Source organism: Nannobrachium achirus, assembly GCF_963921795.1.
Source record: "Nannobrachium achirus genome assembly, chromosome: 10".
Classification (NCBI taxonomy): Eukaryota; Metazoa; Chordata; class Actinopteri; order Myctophiformes; family Myctophidae; genus Nannobrachium; species Nannobrachium achirus.
The window spans coordinates 7,104,302-7,117,787 of NC_137819.1; the positions used below are offsets into that span (position 1 = coordinate 7,104,302).

The window sequence follows — 13,486 nt, forward strand, 5'->3', positions numbered from 1 at the left end:
ATGCCTTTCTGTGTAGCCATTTTAGCAGGGCCTGCTGGGGGGAAGTGCACCGAGCCTGCAACCGATGCGCCTCAGCGCCTCCTCTCTAGGGTTGGGACCCGAAACCGGTTCTTTTTAGGACCCGGTTCCATGATAGCGGGTCCAGAACCGGGTCAATCATTTTTGCCGGTCCGATTCTCTTAACGGGTCTCATCAGCGCGCATTTAATGTGCATTCCATTGCAAGCAGCTGTGGTGACGTCAGGCCACCTCTACAGAAAGAATGCTGGGAATGTCCGTGTCACTGAGCAGCGCGAGTGAGAGCGACGACAACTGAACACACCAACAAGCAGCGTGATAAACAAACAGCATGGTGCAGAAGAGACAGAAGTCTTCCAAGTTTGGCTGTAGGCTACTTCAGCTCACTGGAAGCGCGTTCATTCTGACGTCCATGAGCGGCGCTCGTCGGCTCGTTCGGTCCGCGGTCTTCTGTCCTCGCGTCTTTCTTTTCATTCACATTTCACATTATGCTCCAAATAACACCCGCAGCTGCAGAAGACCTCGCGAAAGTTGATATGTGAGCGGACCGAGGCGCTCCTCTGTGCCGTCTGCCTGGGTGCGTCTCTTCTTCCTTGTTACGTCTTGCAAGTTGCAACGCAAGTAAAGCCTGACTACTTCGCTGTGTTGCATGCCGAAAATAGCTGATCTGCAAGCTCACAACACGTCGCATCCACAAGACAACGTGAGCTTGTAGATCAGCTATTTTAACCAACGCTTAAAGCCTTAAACATACAGATGGGCGCGACGTTTAGAAACCTGACTTCACAATAGCCCCTTTTCCACTGCAGCTTTAGTACCACACCACATCACACCACACCACATGAATATATCTACATTTTCAATTACACAAAGGTAGCCCTATTGGTAAGAAACAAATTGACCCTTAACTGTGATTATATTACAATATAAATTTGTATTACAACAACTATACCTAAATTATTATTTATTTGAACGCCCATTAGGCTTATGTAAACAACTACTGTTAAATGGTCTCAATCGTTCATGTTTTATTTTTCTATAGGACATACAGAAGCGTCAGTGTCAGAAAATATGAAAATATATATATATTGGAACCGTTAAGAGAACCGTTAGGAACCGGAATCGTTAAGAGGGAATCGCTAAGGACTCGGAATCGTTAAAATCCTAACGAGTCCCAACCCTACTCCTCTCTGAGACGGGCCAGAACTACGGCCACCCATAACCCCTCCCAGCTTCCGTCTGGTGGACCACATTCGTCAGGAGGGTCGCACCGTCTGGAGGGTCGCACCGTCAGGTGGACCAACACCCAGATGCCCCTATAATGTCCACTCACTGGCTGCACCTACAAAAAGCATACACCTCTGCACCACTGCTGTGTACCCACCATGCTACCAACCACTGTTTACATGCCCCATCATGGCCAAACCAGCTCAGTTTTTACTGCCAGCTGTTGGATCTGGAGTCGTTATCCACTGATGCCAACATTACTACTAGCCAATATTGACACAGAGCAGAACTACACAAAGAAAATGGGCAACAACGGCGTGACACTGAAAAAAAAATGCTCACCTAATTTTACAAAAAAAAAAAAAAACACCAAGCGAACTTCTTTAACAAAAATAGCGTATACTACTATAATATACTACTATAATCCTATGCGGGGACCACCACACAAAAAAGAAAAAAACGCACCTTTAACAACCATCCTGACTGCTAACCACTACACTGCAGTGATACCAATTAAATTACAGCACAACCCAAAACCATTATATATTTAACAAAAACTGAACTAACAAGTACAACCAAAACACTTTAACTACCGTGCACCTTCTCCTATGACTATGACAACCCTGCCGGTCAACAGGCTTCAAAGCAAGACAGGAAGTTTACTTTACCTGCTCAAAAAGTCATGGCAAAATACTAGTTCTATTTTTTAACAAACGGCACATCTCCCACCTGTTGTCACCAAGGGAATTACCCACCCCTCACCCTTCACGCTTCTCGCTTCACGTTTCTCGCTTCACATTTCATGTCCTTCACGTCCATCACGTCCCTCACGTCCATCGCGTCCATCAACCAAGGGGACACACCCTTCTGACAACAAGGGACGACGCAAGCCAGTAACAAACATTTGTTAATCACAGATTTCGAAACAGATTCCCAATACGAATGGGCCCACAACTTTAGATGTGGCCAAAACGTATCATTTCCATTTTCTTTTTTTGGACGAGCCCCCATGTTATGACCACGGCTCTTAGGCCATAACAAATGGAGAGGGACACGGCTGTTAAAAGTGTACAAAACATATTTATTTACATTATAAACAATAATATGAACAAAACTTATGGGATGTGTAAATCAGTGTAATCAGTAGGGTCAGCAGTATGTGGATGTGTGGAAGATGTAGTGTGGCAATCAGGACCTGTGGGAGTAAAGGTTAGACAGAGCAACCACACAGGCCCTAGTAGGCCGACTACAGGGGCTGTGACACCAGTACAAAGCCAAACTCATGTTCAACCGCAAATGATCAGCCCTGGACGCACACAGCATCATCTATACCTCACACCTGGGAGGCCTGGGGGGTCTCGCACTAGGCTTTTAATGTTTTATGTTTTTTTTTTTTTTACAAATCACTTTCCATCACAGACCTAAAATCTAGGTTTGCTTACATGATGAATCCTCCTAAATAATCACAGCATGGGGTGTAGTGGTGGAGGGGATCTGGGTTTTGGTCAATTCATTTAGTTTTGTTTTCATATTAAATTGTCACACAAACACGGCAACCTGCAGGACGCGAGACAGAGCCTGTCAACCGATTGGCTGTGATATCTCCCTGACAACCAACAACAACCAGTAAAACATGAGTTATATTTCGTCGTTGTTGGGTGGAAACCTTGTATGTCCAAAACCGTTTATTTTGTATTTATCATTTTAAAAATGATTTAAACTAGTGAAAACAGCCGATCTACAAGCACACAACGCCTCGCGGTTTGTTGACTGCCCACAGTGCCCAGCCCCCAAAATGGAATGACGGCTGACATTTTATTTATTTATTTTTTCCAATTTTTTTAGGGATTTGTCCTGCTTTTCCCAATGGCCAGCAAGTCCCTGATGCACGTCACGGCACAAAAGCCAGTTCCCTATAAAACCCTGACAGAACCAAGCAGCCCTCAGAGCCCCCCCCCCCCCCTATTGGATTGTGGTTACACAACGTCCTGAGACCAACCAAACCGCTGTTTTGACCTCACAGGCACCCTTACTTGTCAAACAGACCCCTCCCTCCCCTCCCTTTCTAGGCTCTCCTCTCCCTGCTCTGGTGCAGAGCAGAAGCCGTTTGACAAGTAAGGGTGCCTGTGAGGTCAAAACAACGGTTTAGTTGGTCTCAGGGCGTTGTGTAAACACAATCCAATAAAAAAATACTAACTTTGAAGCTAAAGAAATAACCGCACTAGCCTAAGGACAATCCACTGTGTTAGTTATGAGAGAGCCTGTGAAATCTAGCAACAGTACAGCCGAAATCTAGCAACAGGGGCAGCCGAAATCTAGCAACAGGGGCAGCTATGATTTTTTTTTTACCAAAGCAGGTATGAAGGGGTATGATAAAAGGCAGATTTAACCCTATATGTGTTTTGGTCTGGATGTCTCCTTTAAGGACTGTCTCCCTCTCAGTGTGTCACTAAAGAGGTGTATTTTGATTGGGCCTTGTGACTCAGAGGCTTTCAGCCAGGGGTGTCACACCAAATTCTGGGCCCTGGGTACAAGGATTCACTCACATGTTGTGCTTTAGCTATTGGAAAATAGCAGATATACAAGCTCACAGCGCGGCACCAAGTGCTGCGCTGTGAGCTTGTATATCTGCTATTTTTCAATAGCTAAAGTATATTAGATTCTCCGCCATTTTGAGCAGTTTGTAAAACGCTTAAACCCGCTTTTATTCTGGAATTTTCGCGTCACGTCCACAAAACTTTTTTTAAATGAACTTTGGACCAATATCTAAAGATCTGTCAGATGGGATTTTTTTTTTAATTTAAACATGCTTTTTTAATAATTCAATGAATATTGCAGTTTTATGCAAATTATTCTTCTGCCTCTAAATCATACATGCAAAGTAACATGTTCATGGCATTTGGCAAAGATGTAGAGTGTTAGTCCAAATATCACTAAAACCAATCTTACTCCAATTGTATTGTATTGTATTTATTTATTTAGACGGGACAATGCATATTAATGAACACTACATGAATGCAATGTAAATACACCGGAATTAGCAAGAATGCTAAATTTCATCCGTAGTCCCCACATGAAGACAAAAACAAAACAAACAGGTTGACGAACAAACACACAGGAGGGGAAGAGAGAAAAGGCTGGAAAAAAGAAAAAAGAGCAGGAGAGGAGGGGGGGGGGAGGGGAGGGGTAAGGACATGAGGGTGAGTCAAAAAAATCAAATATTCATCACGGTCATGAGCTCTGATTATAAGTCATAACAGGATAACCATTTGCAAAAACACTCCTTAGACAAAACATGTTCAAGCCTTGCAGGAGGGAAAGGGGACAGAGGAAATCAGAGACAGATGTTGTGTCGGGTTTATCAGTTTGACAAGGTCACACAGAACATAGAGTCTCTTGATGTATCGTGCTGTTGACTTAACACGCGTTGGAATGCGATAAATTCGAGAAAGTTCGAGCAACAGTCAGAGAGAGTTCACCATGCCCTTGTGCGCGCCAGGCAATGAATGTGTGAGTGTGTGTAATCCACGGGCCGACGCAGCCCCCACCGTGTGAAAGTTGAGACAGCGCTGCCCGCAGGTGTTGGGGGGTCTGGACGGGTTGGGGGGTTGGGGCGGGTGAGTTCCAGGGGACGCTCCGTGGGAAAAGCATAGCAAGCTCCCCTCTGCTCCACCGCAGCTCTCGGTTGATTGTTTGCGGGCAGGGGGTCCGAATCATATCCATTTGAAAACAGACTTTAGCTCGGGGCGGCTTGATTGTAGCCCCCCTCAAAGTCTTTCCCAGTGCGACCCGTCTCAGGGTTTAGCCAATCGTGCTGCAATGAACTCCAGCCTTCCCGACATCAGCTGAACACCCCGTCCGATCTCCGCTATCATCTCCGGCAGGCGTTGGGCATTCTGTTGAGCTCCTGCCATCTTCTTTATCTTTCGGTATACGAGCCCCGCTGCAGTTCCAAGCATTAGGGTACCCGCCACCAGGCTCCAAAATATAATTATGTCTTCCGAATCTTCGATGCTTAACGGAAACAGGCATAGTGGTTGCCATTTCCCGTAAGAATCTTTTACAAATCCCGCTGGGTAGGATGAGCCAGGACAGTGTGAGTCTCCATCATTCGATGTCTTGGTTGAGAATATGGTATCGATCGCACTCAGGCCCCAATTAATGAATTCCATCTTTGCTCCGAAGTGCAGAATAGCAGAGAGAGCGATAGCCAGGCAGGTCCCTCAGAGCAGTCACAAGGAGCAGGCAGGCAAACGCGGACAAGAGACACAAGATATAGCCGAGGGGAGGCGATAGATTATCGGAGGCCCCGCCATCTCGACTCCGAGGAGATAGAGATAACGGGGCCAGGGTAGGCCGGGGGAGAGAGAGAGAAAAAGCGACTGTCTCTGTCGAAGGTCAGAAGAATTGACCAAAGGGGTGTGCTATATCATTTTGAGCAGTTTGTGAAACGCTTAAACCCGTTAGGATTTTTTTTAGCAATTTGCATGAAACATTCTACACACAATCTAAGGACCTTTATCTAATATGCCTATGAAGTGCACACACAAAATAATAATAATAATAATAAATATAGCTGCAAGCAGCGATAAAGTGGCCAAAGCCAAAAACACCTCAAATCATGAACACAGCCTGCAATGTGCGTGAAATCTTGCAAGCACATTCCCAATAGGTCAAGGAACAGATACCACCCTTCTTACATTGGCCTGTTATAGCGCCACCAGCGGGTCAACTTTTGCACAACACATTTTTGGAACAAAATGGACCAATCTTTGACGTCAGTAACGTCAAAGAGAGCACTGCCTGTGATCTTTACATTTTGTACTTTTATAGCCATTGTTTTCTGGCTTGAAGCGAGCCCACAATTGTTTCGAAGGAACAATATTTTCTAGTTCCCTGATGAGATCATACTAAAAATTACAGATGCTAATTTATTCCTAAATGTAACTTAAAGTGAAGCCACTCTCCTCCTTAGCCAGCTTATGCAATGTTGGCTACAGGCTTTAGCCCACATACAATAACACTGCACACCATGTGAGCTAGTTGTGTGTGACTTAAAACTTATGAGCGTTGACTGTTTTGACACTTTATGTATATATTCTTCTTCTTCTCTTTTTCTGGTGTACCTTGCTCTTTTTACTGTACACAACGGTACTTGTGTTTCTTTTCTCTCTGTAACTTTGTAAACCTTTGTTGTATCTGTTGTATATTTGTAACGTACACACACTTTATTTATACTATTATATTATGCCTCACTCATCTGTTCATTACAGGTTCAAGTTAGAAGCACACACTTAACCAGTGTTATGACCACGGCTCTTAGGCCATAACAAATGGAGAGGGACACGGCTGTTAAAAGTGTACAAAACATATTTATTTACATTATAAACAATAATATGAACAAAACTTATGGGATGTGTAAATCAGTGTAATCAGTAGGGTCAGCAGTATGTGGATGTGTGGAAGGTGTAGTGTGGTGGTGTTGAATGGTGCAAACCAAAACTAGGCTAGTTAGCCAAAAGTGCTGCTGCTCTCATGGCAGGAGAGAGAGAGTGAGAGTGTGGCCACACCCAGCCTTTTATAGAGCACCCTGGGAACACTGGCCAGGTGCTCCCAATGCACCTGATTGGCAATCAGGACCTGTGGGAGTAAAGGTTAGACAGAGCAACCACACAGGCCCTAGTAGGCCGACAGGGGCCGTGACACCCTCCCCCTACAAAACGAGGACCCTTAAGGGACCGAGAACCTAACAGCGAATCAAAACATAATGGACTAAACATTTTGTCCTTAGCTAGACACTTTCTTCAAAATGTGAACCTATCAGACACTTTACCTATAATGTAAAGACACAAACCGAAATTAATTTCAGTCTACCAATTAGTCACCAAGTATCCCATATAATAGCCAATATGCATACCCAAAACCACTACGCATATCACAAACAATGTTTTGACAATGTACCATACCACTTAAATAAATGTCACTCTAACCACTCCAATCTGAACATGGCATACCAGCCCACCATCCCCAGCAAACAAGATCATCCGGAATTACTTGAAGCATCTAAGAGGATAGGGACAGGAACAGAGCCATTAACAGTGAGATAGGCAGAACCACAAGATGGGTCAAAACACATGTCACATTGTACAACATAAGTCACCCCGTCAAAACAATTTCTGATCCAGATAACCTAAAGTCAAATCATTCAGTACATTTTACCAGCTAGGCCAACCTGAATAAAACCCAGAGTGGCGGCTCCTCCCAGCTCACCGGGAGTGTGCACAAAGCCCCACACCAATAGGTCCAGCGTTGCCCAAACCTAACCCCCCCATCCCAACCGACCCATATGTCAGAAGGACATGGGGAAGTGAACACTGTCCCCCAGTCATTCCGGCCTGGTGAGACAAATCGCAAACTTAGAACATGATAAACCAAACCAAGCGAACACTGTCTCCCAGCCATTCTGGACTGGCAAGACAAATCGCAAACTTAACAGGATAAAACCACATCTACACCTCCCAGCCACCTGCAGCCTGGCAGATACAACACTGCCTCCCAGCTGCACCGGCCTGGTGAAGACAATTCCTGCCCTTAAATTACCAATTATAACTACAGCTCCCATACATGGAACTCACAAGAACTTCGTACTGAAACAATTCTGGACCAAACAATACAGACAGAAAGGGAAAACCTATGAGGACAAAACTGAGGACAAGTGACTTTTTAGATTACCATTAACCAAAAAAACAAATGCTCTCTCTAAAACCCTGCCAAAGCCAGGACAGCTGCTACAGGTCCGCCTACAGGTGCGATGATCCCCCTACCTCAGCTGCTTTACCTAAAACTAATGAAAATAACATATTTTGGTGAGCACTTTTCTCAGCCAATCAAATATTTCAGCGAAACGCCACTGGCACCAAATCATATGCTTGAAACAGTAACTTTAACAACCTTGTAGGCCTACTTCATGCTCTGATCAATACATCTCCATATAGCAATATGCATACCAGCGTTAAAATAGACTTTGGTGGTTAATGGTGGCATCAATGTGATGCCCTGGTACAGGGTTTGTATGCCTTTCTGTGTAGCCATTTTAGCAGGGCCTGCTGGGGGGAAGTGCACCGAGCCTGCAACCGATGCGCCTCAGCGCCTCCTCTCTAGGGTTGGGACCCGAAACCGGTTCTTTTTAGGACCCGGTTCCATGATAGCGGGTCCAGAACCGGGTCAATCATTTTTGCCGGTCCGATTCTCTTAACGGGTCTCATCAGCGCGCATTTAATGTGCATTCCATTGCAAGCAGCTGTGGTGACGTCAGGCCACCTCTACAGAAAGAATGCTGGGAATGTCCGTGTCACTGAGCAGCGCGAGTGAGAGCGACGACAACTGAACACACCAACAAGCAGCGTGATAAACAAACAGCATGGTGCAGAAGAGACAGAAGTCTTCCAAGTTTGGCTGTAGGCTACTTCAGCTCACTGGAAGCGCGTTCATTCTGACGTCCATGAGCGGCGCTCGTCGGCTCGTTCGGTCCGCGGTCTTCTGTCCTCGCGTCTTTCTTTTCATTCACATTTCACATTATGCTCCAAATAACACCCGCAGCTGCAGAAGACCTCGCGAAAGTTGATATGTGAGCGGACCGAGGCGCTCCTCTGTGCCGTCTGCCTGGGTGCGTCTCTTCTTCCTTGTTACGTCTTGCAAGTTGCAACGCAAGTAAAGCCTGACTACTTCGCTGTGTTGCATGCCGAAAATAGCTGATCTGCAAGCTCACAACACGTCGCATCCACAAGACAACGTGAGCTTGTAGATCAGCTATTTTAACCAACGCTTAAAGCCTTAAACATACAGATGGGCGCGACGTTTAGAAACCTGACTTCACAATAGCCCCTTTTCCACTGCAGCTTTAGTACCACACCACATCACGCCACACCACATGAATATATCTACATTTTCAATTACACAAAGGTAGCCCTATTGGTAAGAAACAAATTGACCCTTAACTGTGATTATATTACAATATAAATTTGTATTACAACAACTATACCTAAATTATTATTTATTTGAACGCCCATTAGGCTTATGTAAACAACTACTGTTAAATGGTCTCAATCGTTCATGTTTTATTTTTCTATAGGACATACAGAAGCGTCAGTGTCAGAAAATATGAAAATATATATATATTGGAACCGTTAAGAGAACCGTTAGGAACCGGAATCGTTAAGAGGGAATCGCTAAGGACTCGGAATCGTTAAAATCCTAACGAGTCCCAACCCTACTCCTCTCTGAGACGGGCCAGAACTACGGCCACCCATAACCCCTCCCAGCTTCCGTCTGGTGGACCACATTCGTCAGGAGGGTCGCACCGTCTGGAGGGTCGCACCGTCAGGTGGACCAACACCCAGATGCCCCTATAATGTCCACTCACTGGCTGCACCTACAAAAAGCATACACCTCTGCACCACTGCTGTGTACCCACCATGCTACCAACCACTGTTTACATGCCCCATCATGGCCAAACCAGCTCAGTTTTTACTGCCAGCTGTTGGATCTGGAGTCGTTATCCACTGATGCCAACATTACTACTAGCCAATATTGACACAGAGCAGAACTACACAAAGAAAATGGGCAACAACGGCGTGACACTGAAAAAAAAATGCTCACCTAATTTTACAAAAAAAACAAAAACACCAAGCGAACTTCTTTAACAAAAATAGCGTATACTACTATAATATACTACTATAATCCTATGCGGGGACCACCACACAAAAAAGAAAAAAACGCACCTTTAACAACCATCCTGACTGCTAACCACTACACTGCAGTGATACCAATTAAATTACAGCACAACCCAAAACCATTATATATTTAACAAAAACTGAACTAACAAGTACAACCAAAACACTTTAACTACCGTGCACCTTCTCCTATGACTATGACAACCCTGCCGGTCAACAGGCTTCAAAGCAAGACAGGAAGTTTACTTTACCTGCTCAAAAAGTCATGGCAAAATACTAGTTCTATTTTTTAACAAACGGCACATCTCCCACCTGTTGTCACCAAGGGAATTACCCACCCCTCACCCTTCACGCTTCTCGCTTCACGTTTCTCGCTTCACATTTCATGTCCTTCACGTCCATCACGTCCCTCACGTCCATCGCGTCCATCAACCAAGGGGACACACCCTTCTGACAACAAGGGACGACGCAAGCCAGGAACAAACATTTGTTAATCACAGATTTCGAAACAGATTCCCAATACGAATGGGCCCACAACTTTAGATGTGGCCAAAACGTATCATTTCCATTTTCTTTTTTTGGATGAGCCCCCATGTTATGACCACGGCTCTTAGGCCATAACAAATGGAGAGGGACACGGCTGTTAAAAGTGTACAAAACATATTTATTTACATTATAAACAATAATATGAACAAAACTTATGGGATGTGTAAATCAGTGTAATCAGTAGGGTCAGCAGTATGTGGATGTGTGGAAGATGTAGTGTGGTAGTGTGGCCACACCCAGCCTTTTATAGAGCACCCTGGGAACACTGGCCAGGTGCTCCCAATGCACCTGATTGGCAATCAGGACCTGTGGGAGTAAAGGTTAGACAGAGCAACCACACAGGCCCTAGTAGGCCGACTACAGGGGCTGTGACACCAGTACAAAGCCAAACTCATGTTCAACCCCAAATGATCAGCCCTGGACGCACACAGCATCATCTATACCTCACACCTGGGAGGCCTGGGGGGTCTCGCACTAGGCTTTTAATGTTTTATGTTTTATTTTTTTTAACAGAATCACTTTTTTTTACAAATCACTTTCCATCACAGACCTAAAATCTAGGTTTGCTTACATGATGAATCCTCCTAAATAATCACAGCATGGGGTGTAGTGGTGGAGGGGATCTGGGTTTTGGTCAATTCATTTAGTTTTGTTTTCATATTAAATTGTCACACAAACACGGCAACCTGCAGGACGCGAGACAGAGCCTGTCAACCGATTGGCTGTGATATCTCCCTGACAACCGACAACAACCAGTAAAACATGAGTTATATTTCGTCGTTGTTGGGTGGAAACCTTGTATGTCCAAAACCGTTTATTTTGTATTTATCATTTTAAAATGCGAGGCGGTGCGAGGCGTTGTGTGCTTGTAGATCTGCTGTTTTCACTACTTTTGTGCACGGCCTTGTATGATGAAGCAGGGCTTTGCGTTGCGAAAAATTTTACAAATTTGAAACTTGGAGATACAAGGTTTCTACCCGACAGTGACGATTTACTTTGTTGACTGCCCACAGTGCCCAGCCCCCAAAATGGAATGACGGCTGACATTTTATTTATTTATTTTTTCCAATTTTTTTAGGGATTTGTCCTGCTTTTCCCAATGGCCAGCAAGTCCCTGATGCACGTCACGGCACGAAAGCCAGTTCCCTATAAAACCCTGACAGAACCAAGCAGCCCTCAGAGCCCCCCCCCCCCCCCTATTGGATTGTGGTTACACAACGTCCTGAGACCAACCAAACCGCTGTTTTGACCTCACAGGCACCCTTACTTGTCAAACAGACCCCTCCCTCCCCTCCCTTTCTAGGCTCTCCTCTCCCTGCTCTGGTGCAGAGCAGAAGCCGTTTGACAAGTAAGGGTGCCTGTGAGGTCAAAACAACGGTTTAGTTGGTCTCAGGACGTTGTGTAAACACAATCCAATAAAAAAATACTAACTTTGAAGCTAAAGAAATAACCGCACTAGCCTAAGGACAATCCACTGTGTTAGTTATGAGAGAGCCTGTGAAATCTAGCAACAGTACAGCCGAAATCTAGCAACAGGGGCAGCCGAAATCTAGCAACAGGGGCAGCTATGATTTTTTTTTTACCAAAGCAGGTATGAAGGGGTATGATAAAAGGCAGATTTAACCCTATATGTGTTTTGGTCTGGATGTCTCCTTTAAGGACTGTCTCCCTCTCAGTGTGTCACTAAAGAGGTGTATTTTGATTGGGCCTTGTGACTCAGAGGCTTTCAGCCAGGGGTGTCACACCAAATTCTGGGCCCTGGGTACAAGGATTCACTCACATGTTGTGCTTTAGCTATTGGAAAATAGCAGATATACAAGCTCACAGCGCGGCACCAAGTGCTGCGCTGTGAGCTTGTATATCTGCTATTTTTCAATAGCTAAAGTATAAAATAATTAAGGCCCCCTCCACCTTGGGCCCTAGTAACTCAGTCCACCCCCCCCCCCCCCCCCCCCCCCCCCCACCCGCCTTGTGACGCCCCTGCGTTCAGCTATCAGGAAGAAACCAAACATAAACAGGGAAGACATATTTGCATATTATAACCACACCTGGGGACTAATAGAGTAATGTTAACTCCATAGACACATACAAAACATATTATACAACATATATAAATCCAAGAATTCAAGTCACCATGGGGTGAGTAATCGATAGGAAAATGGTAATTTTAGGGGTGAAATACCCCTTTAACACCAGACAGTGTTTAAAATCACTTACCCTGCAATAATCTTTATGCTTTGATCCGTTTAACGAGGCGACGCAAAATGGAGTTCAGACTCTTCAGTTGACGGTGAAACAACTCACTGACGGGTGTTGTTCTCAATCCTAGAGGACGCACTACTACTCAATGTACTGTGGTATACATTGACCTGCAGCCATAAAACACACACACACACACACACACACACACACACACACACACACACACACACACACACACACACACACACACAGTTAATGTTTAACCATATTGTGTGACTCATGGTAAGATAAGACACCATGCTTGTTCTCACCTCAATTACCCTCTCCTCTCCTCTCCTCTCCTCTCCTCTCCTCCTCAGTGATATATAAATGGGTAGAAACAGAGAGCCCACATGCAAAGCAGAAGGTTCAGGGTTCCATTTAAGCCCCCAGAACCTTGGGGGAGCTCTGAAGCACCATGGACATGATGGACGTTTTGAGGTACTGCAGTTGGGGCCAGAAACATGAACGCGCATCTAGGCTTCTTTGTATTGACTGCGCCTTCATACCGGAAGTGCTCGTTCATGAATTGGAGCCCCAGTGCGTCCATGAACACAAACTATGACGCAAAACACGTCACATAGGCCCCACTACGTCACCGTTTTACTACCCGGAAGAAGGGGTGAAAACGCCTCATGCCCCGACCCACAGGGTGAGAACCACTGCACTAGACCAGTGGTTCCCCTGACTACAGCATTTTGCTATGAAATATTTACATGAAAA

At 45.1% G+C, this 13,486-nt stretch overlaps 3 protein-coding genes across 3 annotated transcripts in view; all 3 read right to left on the reverse strand.

Moving 5' to 3' along the window:
• LOC308292269 (protein NLRC3-like) overlaps positions 1 to 10,396 on the reverse strand; it is a gene marked incomplete at both ends in the record, with an annotated part of 41,041 nt that extends 30,645 nt beyond the window's left edge. Inside the window, one exon of the mRNA XM_080734584.1 lies at positions 10,343 to 10,396. Coding sequence (XP_080590710.1) covers positions 10,343 to 10,396 — 54 coding nt within the window. The remainder of the gene's footprint in view (positions 1 to 10,342) is intronic.
• The window catches only part of LOC308292373 (protein NLRC3-like), a gene marked incomplete at its 3' end in the record, with an annotated part of 202,764 nt that overhangs the window by 147,195 nt on the left and 42,083 nt on the right, over positions 1 to 13,486 (reverse strand). The window lies entirely within an intron of this gene.
• Positions 10,709 to 13,486, reverse strand: part of LOC308292270 (protein NLRC3-like) — a gene marked incomplete at both ends in the record, with an annotated part of 36,290 nt that continues 33,512 nt past the window's right edge. Inside the window, 2 exons of the mRNA XM_080734585.1 lie at positions 10,709 to 10,828; positions 13,036 to 13,075. Coding sequence (XP_080590711.1) covers positions 10,709 to 10,828; positions 13,036 to 13,075 — 160 coding nt within the window. The remainder of the gene's footprint in view (positions 10,829 to 13,035; positions 13,076 to 13,486) is intronic.